General features: G+C 41.3%; 1 protein-coding gene across 1 annotated transcript in view; it reads right to left on the bottom strand.

The window, feature by feature from the left end:
• Positions 1-14,706, bottom strand: part of Dnah12 (dynein axonemal heavy chain 12) — a 151,962-nt gene that overhangs the window by 113,907 nt on the left and 23,349 nt on the right. Inside the window, 5 exon segments of the mRNA XM_032919024.1 lie at positions 2,091-2,291; positions 3,899-4,084; positions 13,242-13,485; positions 13,825-14,018; positions 14,326-14,460. Of these exon segments, the coding sequence (XP_032774915.1) occupies positions 2,091-2,291; positions 3,899-4,084; positions 13,242-13,485; positions 13,825-14,018; positions 14,326-14,460 (960 nt within the window).

Here is a 14,706-nt window from a genome sequence, read left to right as displayed (position 1 = left end):
CATGCTCCACTATGTTCATAGCAGCCTTATTTATAATAGCCAGAAGCTGGAAAGAACCTAGATGCCCTTCAACAGAGGAATGGATACAGAAAATGTGGTACATCTACACAAGGGAATACTACTCAGCTATCAAAAACAATGACTTCATGAAATTCATAGGCAAATGGAATGAACTAGAAAATATCATCCTGAGTGAGGTTACTCAATCACAGAAAAACACACCTGGTATGCACTCATTGATAAGTGGAGATTAGGCCAAAAGCTCAAATTACCCAAGATGCAATCCACAGACCACAGGAAGCTCAAGAAGAAGGACGACCAAAGTGCAGATGCTCCCATTCCTTCTTAAAAGGGGGAAAATATCCATAGAAGGGGATATGGAAGCAAAGTTTAGAGCAGTGACTCAAGGAATGGCCATTCAGAGCCTGACCCACATGTGGCCCATATATATACAGCCGTCAAAACTAGATAAGATTGATGAAGCTAGAAAATGCATGAGGAAAGGGGCCGGATATAGATCTCTCCTGAGAGACACATCCAGAGCATGTCCAATACAGAGGTCAATGCTAGCAGCAAACCACTGAACTGAGAATAGGGCCCCTTTGGGGGAAATTAGAGGAAGGATTGAAAGAGTTGAAGGAGCTTGCAACCCCATAAAAACAACAATGCCAAGCAACCAGAGCTTCCAGGGACTAAACCACTACCAAAAAACTATACATGGACTGACCCAGGGCTCCAACTGCATGTGTAGCAGAGAACAGTCTTGTTGGAGCACCAGTGGAAGGGGAAGCCCTTGGTCCTACCAAGGTTGGACCCCCAGTGCAGGGGAATACAGGGGGGGCAATAAGGGGGATGTATAGGTGGAATACCCATATGGGCGAGGGGGAGGGGGAGGGGATGGGGTGGCTTATGGACAGGTAGCCAGGAAGGGGAATAACTTTTGAAATGTAAATAAAGAAATATATCTAATAAATTTTTTTAAAAAAGAGAGAGAGGGGCTGGGGATTTAGCTCAGTGGTAGAGCGCTTGCCTAGCAAACGCAAGGCCCTGGGTTCGGTCTCCAGCTCCAAAAAAAAAAAAAAAAAGAGAAGAGAGAGAAGAGAGAGAGAGAGAGAGAGAGAGAGAGAGAGAGAGAGAGAGAGAGAGAGAGAGAGAGAGAGAAGCACAGAGAGAGCAAGCAAGGGGGCAGTTTTACCAGAAGAGTTTTGCAGAGACAAGTTGTGGAGAGAACAAGCTAGACACAGGTAAACACAGAAGGAATCACAAGATTAGAACAGATTGATGGAGTTAGTTTGAATTGAGCAGAGCAATTCAGTCAAAGGCTGAGAGCAAAGCCGGATTGAATCAGTCAGTTTGAAGAGGAATTTGAGCCAGAACAGCTGAGTTGAACCAGCCAGCCAGAGTTCAGAAAGAGCTAGGAAAGTGTGAGCATATTGGGCAGTAAGTCTCTCTAGGCCTAGATAAGATTGTATGGAGGCTAGAAGCTTCCAGGACTAGGCCTAGGCAGTGAGCCTCAGAGACAATAGTTACATCAGGAGAATAAAAGTTACATTTATAATTGTTGAATAAAAATCTTGTATAATGTGATTTTCTTCTCAAAAATATTAATGTCTCAAATCTATTGCATACCGTTTTCTTGTTTATTTTTTAATTTTCATACATGTGGGTGTTTTGCCTTTTATTATTTAGCATGTGCATACAGTACCCACTGGGGCCAGGAGAGGGCATCAGATCCTCTGAAACTGCAGTTACAGATGGTTATTAACAATCTTGTGGGGTTTGGGGCTTTAGCTCAGTGGTAGAGCGCTTGCCTAGAAAGCGCAAGGCCCTGGGTTTGGGCCTCAGCTCCGGGGAGGAAAAAAAAATCTTGTGGATGCTGGGAACCAAGCAAGTGCTCTTATCACCACACCCTCTCCTCAGCCTCCTATTGCATGGTAATCTCCAAATGTGTATTTCTACATCTGACCACATAAAACACCAATGTTCACTTGAATAGACACTTTAAAAAGCCATACAAAATATGTACATGAGAACATGTATGAATTCAGATTTTATAGATGACTAGGAGCTATCTATCATAGTTAACATACCTTGATTTCATTTTCAAATGGTTTGATAAAAGGTGAACCTCTCATTGTCTGTGTTTTTATAATCTGATCATCAAGAATTGCCTGAATCTCGTCCACTGAAGAAAGGATATAGACTCCAGTATCACGATATAGACTTATATGAAAAGAAATATCATCCCAAGTTGCTATCATAGCATTCATGGCCCTCTCTAAGGAAAATTCCTGAAAGGGAGAAATGCAAAAAAGAATAGGATGAGTAAAATGGAAGTGGGGTGGGGTGGGGTGGGGACATGGGATGATGTAAAAAGGAACTTATTTATGTTATTCACCTCCTCTGGATAACTCAGTAAACATAGCGCATATACCATAACTGTCTATGTCTATCTCCCTATAATATGATATGTCCTATCATATCAAGGAGGGAGTCTTTTCTAATGATTTAAAAGTTCTTTTGTGAGGCCATGGGCCTAGGATAGAACCAGCCACTGCTATTTTGCTGAAGGAATATGACAATAAAATGACGTAGGCCAGTGCCTTGCTCAGCTGCCATCAGAGAAGCTCCCTCCTGCAGTAGGTCAGAACAAACTCCAAGACCTACACCTGGACCTGAGAGACTGTGGAACACTCAGTCCTAAATGAGATGTAGCCATCAAATTCCTCCTCTCTCAGGGAACCCTGTGGAAGAGGAAGTGGAAAGACCGTACAAGCCAGAGGGGTTGGAGGACAAAGGAATCAATCAAGACCTTCCAAACACAGCAAGACTAATGCACATGTGAACTCACAGAGAATGTGTTAGCGTGCAGAAACCATGCATGGGATGTCACCTGTTGCAGTTCCAGTGCTGGGAGGGGAACCCAGAAGGCATCACAAGGGTAGCTCACGAAGGAGAAGTCAGTTTTTTTCCGGTGGACTCTCACTGGGTAAACCGCTCTTAAGGGCAGGCACCATGCCTAGCATCAGATGTCCAGCAAACCTTAGAGGTATTTTGCATATTATATGCTATGGCTTCTAGTTTTGCATTTCTATGGGATTCCTGTGTGTGTGTGTGTGTGGGTGTGTGTGTGTGTGTGTGTGTGTGTGTGTGTAAACAAGCCAGTTGTTGCATTGATATGTTTCTTGTGCTTTTCTTCAGCCCTTCTGTTTGTTTTGTCCTATTCTGGTTTGTTTGGTTTCGCTTTATTTTATTATTTCTTAGATGCCTGTCTGATTTCTAATGGAGGGGAGGTAGGGAAGGAGTGGGAGGAGAAGCCACAATAAGAATACATTATATGAAAATTTTCTATTTTCAATTAAAAGTAGAAAAAATCCTAATTTTGGTTGCTATGAAAACTGCTGAAATGGACAACTGAATAAAACACTCATTGGACTATCTCTGAAGCGGCCTTTAGCAGATAGCCTGTAGCTTGAAGTTTTCTGCTTATTTCAAGAACCTTCTCGAAGGCCATACTGATTTTGTTGGAACACACACACACACACACACACACACACACACACACACACACACACACAGTATAATACATACATATCCATCCACCCAGGATTCTTAATGGAAATGGAATAACTATACACCAATGCTAATATCAACCACCCACTGTATACACACCCACTGTATCAGAATGTGGCAGAATTAGGAAGATGTCAAAGGAACAGTTTCTAGTCTGCATTTCAGAGAGGCGAGCACATGTTTATGCCACAAAAGGGTGGTCTTCAATCATCATCTACTTCCTATATCTTCCCATTGCTATCCTGTACTATATACATCACACCAAAACAAAACTATGACTATCAGAGAACAAACCAATCAAGTGTTCCATTTTCTCCACGTTTACCTTACTCGCACCAGCACTTATAACTTCAAAACTGTCTAAATATGGTGTAAGGTTTAATTTCAAAACTTTTCTCAGCGTAGTTCCAGAATCTGGAGTCAAGTCATAGCCCACAATTTCTGACATCTGTTTCCAGTGACGAGCTCTCATTCCTGGGTTGCACAGGATGGAGACTGTAGGGATATATTCCTAGGAATGAAAGCACAAACAATAACGTCATTTGACTTCCACACAGATGGGTTCTATAAATCAAACCTTCATAATAGCAAGATTGGATTTCTTCAAATTACCTGAGCACAATCAAAGCATCAACTAGATTTTTAGAGGAAAGGAAGAAAGAACAAAAGTATTACAAAGTTCACCTGCAATGTTAGACATGTAAGATAAATCAATAAATTACCAAAGTAAGAATTGTAAGAAAAAAAATTCCATGAAACTTAGTATCACAAAAATAAACTTAGTATCATTAAAAATAATTTTTAATAACAAATTTAAGAAATGTGGGGGGGGATTGGGGATTTAGCTCAGTGGTAGAGCGCTTGCCTAGGAAGGCGCCAAGGCCCTGAGTTCGGTCCCCAGCTCGAAAAAAAAGAACCAAAAAAAAAAAAAAAAAAAAGAAATGTGGGGGGACTACATAGTAAACATTACAAATATAATTTTAAAAGAAATAGAGATCTAAATAACTGGAAAGGTGCTAACATACTGGAAGAATAAATCACGTTAAGAACAGAGTAGAGGAGGGATATCAGGAAAGGATAATCAGTACTACAGACCTTTTGAAAGTCACCTAAAAACCTACGCCACTGTGTGGGCTTTCTAAAATATATACAGAGATATATTTAAAGAGTTTAGATGTAGTTACTCCATATCAGGGTGACAATGACCCTACTAAACACCACAGGTCAAAACATGAAAAGCCGGGCTGGAGAGATGGCTCAGTGGTTAGGAGCACTGACTGCTCTACCAAGTTCCTGAGTTCAAATCCCAGCAACCACATGGTAGCTCATAGCCATCTGTAATGATATCTGATGCCCTCTTCTGGTGTGTCTGAAGACAGCTACAGTGTACATACAGATAATAAGTAAATAAGTAAACAAATAAATAAATAAATCTTTAAAAAAAAAACCATGAAAAGCCAGGAAATGAGTTACTTCTGTTGGAGTAAAGTACTATAGACACCCTCCCCCCCCAAATATTGCAGTGTCTTAGTTTGAGTTTTACTGCTGTGAACAGACACCATGACCAAGGCAACACTTATAAGGACAACATTTAATTGGGGCTGGCTTACAGGTTCAGAGGTCCAGTCCATCATCATCATCATCAAGGAGGGGGCATAGCAGCATCCAGGCAGGCATGGGGCAAGAAGAACTGAGAGTTCTACAACTTCATCCAAAAGCAGCCAAGAGAAGACTGGCTTCTAGGGAACTAGGATGAGGGTCTTAAAGCCCATACCCACAATGACACACTTCCTCCAACAGGGCCATACCTCCTAATAATGCCACTCCCTGGGCAAAGCATATTCAAACCATCACAACAGGCCATTGCTGTTGCTCTTATTTACCATTCAGATATCACACACTTGAGTAACCGAACATGGAGAAACCAAGAAGATACTGGCCTGGATAAATCATACCTAATGGCTAGTTTTTCTAATTCTGGAAGACGCTAATGTATGCTACCAGAGGACAAAAGTAATCCAGTCTGGCAAGATAAGCCCTCTTGCGCAATAGTAACATTTAAATGTTATGGGAGTTGTCAACCACTTTATGACTGAACATAATGCCCCCTGTACAAGATGGAAACCATGCTTGGTACTGGCTAGAGAGGACATAGGCCCTGGGGGAGAGAACATACTATTGTTACTCTGCAAAATGGGCACAGTATTAGACTGAGTCCTAAGACTTTACTGTTACTTACATCCATAGAGTCATGGCGCTCTCAAACCTCATCAGAGAAGCTTCTTTTTGCTGTAGATGATAATTAACACAGAGACTACAACTGGACAAGGTGCAGAGAGTGAAGACTGGAGTAATCACCCCTAAATGGGGTATCACTGTCACACCCTACCTTCCCAAAGCTCCAAGGTCATAACAGAAGAGCAGGTAGAAAGATCGCAAGAACCAGAGGTAGTGGTTGTCTGTAAGGAAACACAGTTTTCTGGACATAACAAGAAGGTAGTTGCATGTATGAACTCATAGTAGCTGTGATAGCATGCACAAGATCCATGCAAGACCAAGTCAGACAAAATCCCACCCGTGGATGAGATGGTGACCATGAAGCCTCATTTCTAGATTAGGAGCTATTGTTTATAAATGACTGAGAGAGAGAGAGAGAGAGAGAGAGAGAGAGAGAGAGAGAGAGAGAGAGAGAATGAATTTTCTTTAAAGTCACAGCCCTGGTAGGTCAATCTTGCTGTATCGGATGGGCACACACCCAAAAGTATACGGGCAGCACAAATTGCACACTATGAGGGCACAAAGTTGGATGGGTATGGAAGGGGAAAGAATGGATCTGGAAGGATCTGGGGTGAATGTAATCAAAATACAAGGTCTGACTGTTCTAATACGTTCTCTGCTTTATGATAAACCAATGACCAAAAAATATCGGGGAGGAAAGAGTTTGTTTGGCTTACAGGATACAGACCATCATTGAGGGAAGCCAAGACGTGAGCCTAGAGGCGGGAACTGAAGCAGAGCTCGTGGGAAAATGCTGCTTGCTGGCTTGTTCTTCTTGACCTGCTCAGCTACTTTCTTTTGCAGCCTAGGCTTACCTACAGGTTGGCTTACTTACAAGGTTGGTGCCCCCTACAGTGGTCAGGACCCTCCTATACCAATTATCTGTCAAGGTAATGCCCCCACAATCATGCCTACATGCCAGTCTGATGGAGGCTCCTCAACTGACATTCCTTCTTCCCAAACACATGTAGATTTGTGTCAAGTGAACAAAATCTAATCAGAACAACTAAATTCTCAAATATTAATAAAACTATTCATAAAAGAATAAATGGTCTTAAATGATAGTACTACACAAATTGGTCTATAAATTTAATCTGTGTTAGTTACTTTCCTATTGCTGTGAAAAAAAACACCGCAACCAAGGCAACTTATAAAAGAAAACACTTAATTCAGGTGCAGTTTCAGAGAATTAAGAGTCTGAGGCAGCAGAGTGAAGGAACAGCTAAGAGCTCCCATCTTGATTCACAACCAGGAGCAGAGAGAGAGCTTGGGGAATCCCAGGAGTGTTCTGAAACCTGAAAACCTACCCCCCATGGCATACCTCCTCCAACAAGGCCATATCTCCTAAACCTTCCCAAAGGGTTCCACTAACTGGGGACCAACTGTTTTACTATATGAACCTATGGGCTATTCTTATTCAAACTACCATAATCCCCACTCAAACCCCAGTTGCCTTTCTAGCAGAAATCCACAAGCTGATTGGGAAAATGCTGGTTATCAGAATAACCAGCCAAGCAAGGGAGCCAGCAAAGCAGGTCCAGCTATGGATCTTCTCTCTCCATCCTTTCCTCCAGAGCCAAGCCTCCAGTCTCAATCCCAGCTCTGTAGCAAACTACCTATTGTGGCCCCTCCTCATTCTCTGTCACCACTCCCAGGAAATTTAAGAGATCCTGGTGGAACACCCTACTTTCCTCTCTGTTGTGGACATCCTCAGACCCTGATCTCTTAGCCTGCTTACCATTCCTAAGTATTAGCTCCCAATACCTAGGAACACATTTTACACACAATCCCCAGTGCCTAAACCTATTAGGATCCCAGGTGACTTTCCTACCAGACAACACACAGCTACCCCACTTTCTTAAGAAATAGAGAGGGCAACAGAAACCAAGGAACAAAACACTCACCCACCAAAGACAAGACCAGATATCAGCACCTTGAATTACAGTTCTCCCAGATGCAGATGCCTAGATGTAAGCATAAAAACACAATAACAACAAGGACGATATGTCTTCAGGAAAGCCCAGCAACCTTACCACAGTATGCTTCAATTACTGCAATATAATTGAAGCAGAAGATAGAGAACTTAAATTAGCCTTTATGATAGAATATTCTGAATAAATCTCTTAAAGAAATCTATGAAACACAAACGGTAAAAGAAAATAAACAAAACAGTTCAAGACCTGAAAGTGGAAATGGAATCGATAAAGAAAACCAAAAGTGGGGTTGGGGATTTAGCTCAGTGGTAGAGCGCTTGCCTAGCACAAGGCCCTGGGTTAGGTCCTCAGCTCCAAAAACAAAACAAAAAAAAACAAACAAACAAACAAAAAAAACCTGAGGGAAATCTGGACATGAAAGATTTAGGATTTCAAACAGGACCCTTAAAGACAAGCCTCACCAACACAACATGAGAGATGAAAAATGAATCCTAAGCATTGAAGACATGATAGAAGAAATGGATACCTTTGTCAAAGAAAACATAAAGTCATTTAAAAAAATTCTGTCACAAAACATCCACAAAATCTGGACACTATGAAAAGACCATAATCTAAGAATGACAGAAATGGAGGAAAGAGAAGAAAACCAGTGAAAGGCACAGAAAATATTTTCAACAAAATCATAGACAAAAAAAAAATGTTCTAACTTAAAGAAGGAGATGCCTCTCAAGGTACAAGAAGCATACAGAGCACCAAAACTGCTAGATCAGAAAGGCCCTGCTCCTCGGCACATAATAACCAAATAGCAAGTAGACAGAATGGAGAAGAGCTATATTAAGAGAACAAGAAAATATAGATGTGGTAGACCCATTAGAATTAGGTCTTCTCAATGGAGACTAAAAGCCAGAAGGGGCTGGACAGATGTCCTTCAGCCTCTAAGAGGCTACAAATGCCAGCTCAGACTACTCCACCCAGCAAGACGTTCAGCCACAGTAGATGAAGACAATAAAACACTCCATGATAAAACAAACTTTAAGCAATATCTATTTATAAATCCAGCCCTGGGTTGGGGATTTGGCTCAGTGGTAGAGCACTTGCCTAGGAAGTGCAAGGCCCTGGGTTCGGTCCCCAGCTCCGAAGAAAAAAAAAATATATATATAAATCCAGCCCTACAAGAGGCAGCAAAAGAAAAATTTCAACCTAAGAGGTAAAACACACACACACACACACACACACACACACACACACACACACACAAATATATCACAAAAAGAAGGGAACACATGGGGTTGGGGATTTAGCTCAGTGGTAGAGCACTTGCCTAGGAATCGCAAGGCCCTGGGTTCGGTCCCCAGCTCCGAAAAAAAGAACCAAAAAAAAAAAAAAAAAAAAAAGAAGGGAAACACATACACATAAACACACAAACACAAAACAACAGGAATCAACAAACACTGCTCGCTGATACCTCTCAGCACCAGTCAATGAACTATGCTGCAACTCTAAGGTGCTAGATCAAAATACCCTGCAAAACTCTCAGTCACCATAGATGGAGAAAATAAGATAGTCTATAGCCTAATTTGAACAATATCTCCCTACAGATGCAGCCATACAGAGGTTTTTCTAAGAGAAAAACTACAACCCTAGGAGAGTACAGACTAACAGAATGAATGCAAAAACAGGATCCATTCTGATGCTGCATCCAAGAAACACACTTCAACATCAAAGATAGACATTACCTCAGGGAAAAGGGTAAGAAAGAGATATTCAAAGCTAATGGACCCAAGAAGCAAGCTGGTACAGCCACTTTAATATCTAACAAAATAGACTCCAAAACCAAAACTAATCAAAGAAATAGGGAAGAACCCTACAAACTCATCAGAGGAAAAATCTACCAAGACGACATTTCAATTCTTAACATCCATGCCTCAAACACAGGGGCACCCAAGTTTGTTAAAGAAACACTTCCACAGTTTAAATCACATATTGGCCTGCACACACTGATAGTAGGAGATTACCCAGACAAAATCTAAACAGAGAAATTGCTAGAGCTAACTGATGTTGTTAAAAAAAGGGGGGGGGACCTAACAGATATTTACAGAACATTTCACACAAATGCAAAAAAGAAATTGAAAGAGGTATCTAGAAATGGAACGATCTCCCGTGCTCATAGTCTGATGGGAATAATACAGTAAAAATGGCAATCCTGCCAAAAGCAATCTACAAGTTCAATGCAGCCCTCACCATAACTTCAACATGATTCTTCGCAGATTGTGGAAGGCCGATTTTCAGTGTCACGATAAGACCTTACTGCTGAAGACACAAAGCATTTTGGTTGTAGGATACATAATCAAGTTGAAACTGATCAGAAAATTTCCTCCATGCTGGCTAGCTTTCATAGTGATGGAAAGTACTATGCAGGCTGCTGGGGAAGAGAAGACATTGGTGGTGTCACCTAGTGCTGGACCCTGCATGCTACAATACAGACCTACCAGGCAAGATGTGCTTAAGGTGCAATGGCGACATGAAGGTTATTGGGATAATCAACTACTTTCTGACTGGATCGAAGGCATGCTTCACAGAAGGGAACCAACCAATGCCTGGTACTGTAAATGTAGTGACAAGCCCATGGTTCAGGAGGTCATGGGCCTTTGTGGGGGAACACACTACTGTCGTTCCATTAAATATGCAGGTCAAACTGCCTTCTAAATAGCTATGCATAGACTCGTAGATTAGCACTGCTCTCATCTAGGCGAAGAAGCTTCTGTCTTTGGTGGGCAGCAGTTCGTGCAGAGACTCCCAGAGTGCTAAGAATAAGTCCCTATTGAGTACCTAGAGCTAAATGAGACCTCTATATCACATGGCTGCTTGGGCTCCGGGAACGTCGTAGAAAGGCAAGTGTTAAGAATATAAGAGCCAGGGGTGGAAAGAAGTCTGTGAAATACTGTCTTCCAGACATGACGTAACTGTCGTGAATTGCCATAGCTACGTGGTGCCAGTTCGAGGCCTGCTCAGTATTGAGTGAACAAGATCAGATAACATTCCAGCAGCCATCACCGGTTGGATTTTTTTTTTTTTCGGAGCTGGGGACCGAACCCAGGGCCTTGTGCTTGCTAGGCAAGCGCTCTACCACTGAGCTAAATCCCCAGCCCCGGATTTTTTTTTTAAAGGAGAAGATATGAAGGGGTGAGAAAAGGAAGAATATGGACCAGGAGCCAGGAGTAGGAGTAGGAGCTTATACCTGTAATCACAGCACTGCCACTTTGAGACCAGTCCGTGCTACACGGTGAACAAGCTAAGCAGGGGCATAGAGAATGAGCTAGTCTCAGTAAAAAGGGAGAAAGATCTAAAAAGGCATTTCTCCAAGGAAGGCATGAAAATGGCCAATGAGCTTGTGAGAAAATATTCAGCCTTCAGGTAGATTCAAGTCAAAACCATGAGATTCCACTTCATACTCACTAGAGTGGTCAAAGCCACCAAAGATGATCATGGCAAGTGTAAAGTGTGTTACCCAGCAAGCACCAAGCTCCTTTGTTCTCTCATGTGACCTGTGGGAATACTTCTATGCTCACTCCACAGTCCTGGAGGGACTGTGGGAACAGGTAAAGCACAGAAAACCCAGAGGAGAAGCAGAAGTTACATAAAAAAATAGATGTTATCAACAGTCTTATAGTAAGTTTTAACAACATGATATTCAGGGTAAATTAAGCAAAAAAAGGGGGTCACATTAACACATGCTACATGTTACGGAAAGTAAGACAATATATTCACAGTTGTATTTGTAATAGAAGTCTGAAAATATTGTAGAAAGTGCTAACACTGACCATCTGAGTAACAGAGATGAGAGCTACGAGAGGAGAGTTTGCAGATATTAATTTTTGGACCATAAACTGTATCAAAGATTGAAAGTAATCCTTAAGTAGTTTACTACTTTTTTTAATGAGGCAACTCCTTCAATCATTGGAAGAGTATGACGTGGATAGGGCAGAACTTCACAGACCTGTAGCCTGGACATGCTAGCTACACACGTGTCATCTCCAGTAGAACCACTGGTGCACAGCCCACTTTATAAAAGAAGGAAGTGACGCTAGTGTGGTGGTCTGTGTCTGCAGTTCTAGTGCTGGAGGTAGAAGTAGGAGGATCACGAAGTTGAGGGCGGCCTGAGTTCCATGAGTTCCCAGCCAGGTTGGGCTACATGATAAAATGGAAGACATGGGTTCAATTCCAAGGCCTGCATGGAGGAGGGAGAAAACTCACTTGTGTGCAGTTCTCTGACGTCTACGCACACGTAGGCATGCATGTGCATGCACAGGAAGATGGACCTGAGCAATGGCAGCTCCACACACACGTGCATGGATGGATACCTGTACATAAACATGCTTCTCCATACACGAACGCATAGTAAACACATGTGCATGTACATGTGCATACACATGAATATTTCTGCCTAGAATAAAGGTGGGAATTTGACCCAAAACTGAGGCAAAAAATATTTTCAAACTGCACTGATGATGTAGATCTCAATGTCCATCTTTCTTTTGTTTTGGGTTTTTTGAGATCTTACTAGATGGCCCAGCTAGCCTGGAACTTGTAATCCCTCTACCTCAGCCTCTAGGTGTTAGGAGGAAAGGCATGTGCCACCCTATCAACCTCCGTAGTTCCCTTTTTCTTTAGGTATCAATGTTATCCTCTCAAAACAGCCATCTTAGAGCTACAGGAAACTCACAGCTTACCCTTAAAATCCTGTAAATATAAGCAGGATCCAAATTGGAACCAATTTGAATAAATCTTCCATTTTTGAATAGGGGTCAAGAAAAGTTTAAGTTCCCAAGGTTGGCAAGTTGACACATGGATGCTGGGCAAGTGTCCTGTCTCAGTTGAGCACAGCAACCAGTGAGAACAGATAAGTGTGCCACAAAGAAATGTTCCTAGGTGGAAAATGTAACTGTAACTTGGCAAAGATGTTTGTGGCTTTTTGTGATTTGCATGCTTAAAAGCTCTAGAGCATTCTGGCTTGGGGTTGCAGTGACCCCTAACAGTGAGGAGGAAGGGGGGAGGGAGAGGGAAAAGGAGATGGAGAGGGAGAGGGGGAGAGAGACAGAGAGGGAGAGGGGGAGGGAGAAGGAGAGGGAGAGGGAGGGAAAGGGAGAGAGACTCTTTTTACAGAGGCAGTTTTAAAATGCCAAGGAGGAATACTATTAGCCCAGTATGGGCTGTATGCTTATCCCTGAACCAATCACCACAGCCCCACGAATGACGAAGTAGGACTAGCTCATCTTGCATCAGGCACTCAGAGGAGAAGACTGGTTATTTATTAATTAAACCCTTTTTACATGGAGCTGGACTAATGACATATACAAAGCCTAAGATCAGAGGATGGATTTTATATTTTATATACTATACAACTTACTGTTGAGAAGAGATGTATAATATTTAAGTGCCATTTGAGCACACGTATACCTTAAAGACCTTTATCTGCTCCATTACTGTAGCACACATTGTAATTGTAGGACTCTCCTTTGGTTCTTCTTCAGGTTTCTCTTCCATCAAAGATCGCTTTCTTGCCGCCTTTCTTTTTTCTTGTAATTCTTTCTTTTGCTTAGTTTGGAAGAACTTCAGTGTCTTAAAAACTTCTCGGGAAAACTCATCTATATCAGCTTCCATGCTTTCTCCGTTAAGGTCCAGAAACCCTCCATCCATCCACCTGAATTTAAAGGAGAGTCATTTAAAACTCACATTTTTTTAAGTGTGCAGAAGTATTAAGAAACTTTTGCATAGATTCCTCTTTTTTTTTCTTTTTTCTGTAAGAGAGACAACTGAGGCACACAACTAGAGCTGATGGTAAAAAATAGATTTAACAGCATCATTCAGTGACAAGGCCTGTGTAGAAACACCAATTACAAGGAGGCAATAACACTATCCAGGTAAATACAAACTTCACCCTACATCTGATTTTGTGAACCAGCTACATAGAATGCAAACCGATTAAGAACACTGTTTATATCATTTGCTTACTGTTTTTACTGTGTTACCAAAAAATTACCGTTTTTCTGTTCGCTGCCACTTCAGAACAAAATTGAAAAACTTCTGGTAGGGTTCAATGGTGACTTTTAATTTTTCCAGTTCAGGATACTTTGTCAATTCCCATTTGAAAAGTTCCTCTTCTTTATTAATAAACTGGACAGCTTCTTCCGATTCCTGAATACGTTTCTGTAGATGTCTTACATCTGTCACATACTAAAAGCAAACAAATGTTCATTCTAGAAATATCCAGATGATATTATAACAAGATTGAATAATACTTCATCAGGTATGTTCTTTTATTTATACAATGACTTTAAGTATTAACATAACTATGATGAGGAGTAAGATACCATTACTCACGCTAGATGATAATAAGTCACACAGTATTAGGCTAAAGTACCGAGTAAACCTTTTTTGACGTGGTAAATTCATGCTTGCTCTATATTTTGAAACCAGTGTTAATCTGCCTATATTAACTAAGCTATAGCCAGCCACAGTCCCAGCCCTACATGTATCTGACCTGTTGCATGCGGTCCAGTTCTGCAAACTCTGTGAACTCCTCCATGCGACGCGATTCTTTTTCTATTTCCAAAATCAGTTTCTCTCTCTTGGCTATTAGTTCATTTTCTTTCGTACGTTTAGAATTCTCAATGAGCTTTTTAAAAAGATAATTTAATGATGTTAAATAATGTAGTAAAAAGAAAGGAATTTTCAAAGGAAAACACGGACATTTTATAGTAATTTAGAGAAAAATGGAGACAGAATCATTGTCTGTCCATGACTGACGTAAAAATGCAAAGAGAAAATCACAGTGACAAACTTTCCAAGGGTTTTCAAAACACAACTATATAATATATATTAATCATTTGGTATAATATTAAAAGCCAACATTTTTTGAGTA

This window comes from Rattus rattus, chromosome 13 (genome assembly GCF_011064425.1).
Source record: "Rattus rattus isolate New Zealand chromosome 13, Rrattus_CSIRO_v1, whole genome shotgun sequence".
Lineage (NCBI taxonomy): Eukaryota > Metazoa > Chordata > Mammalia > Rodentia > Muridae > Rattus > Rattus rattus.
The sequence above is the reverse complement of the archived record's forward strand: the minus strand, read 5'-3'. Positions and strand labels throughout refer to the sequence as shown.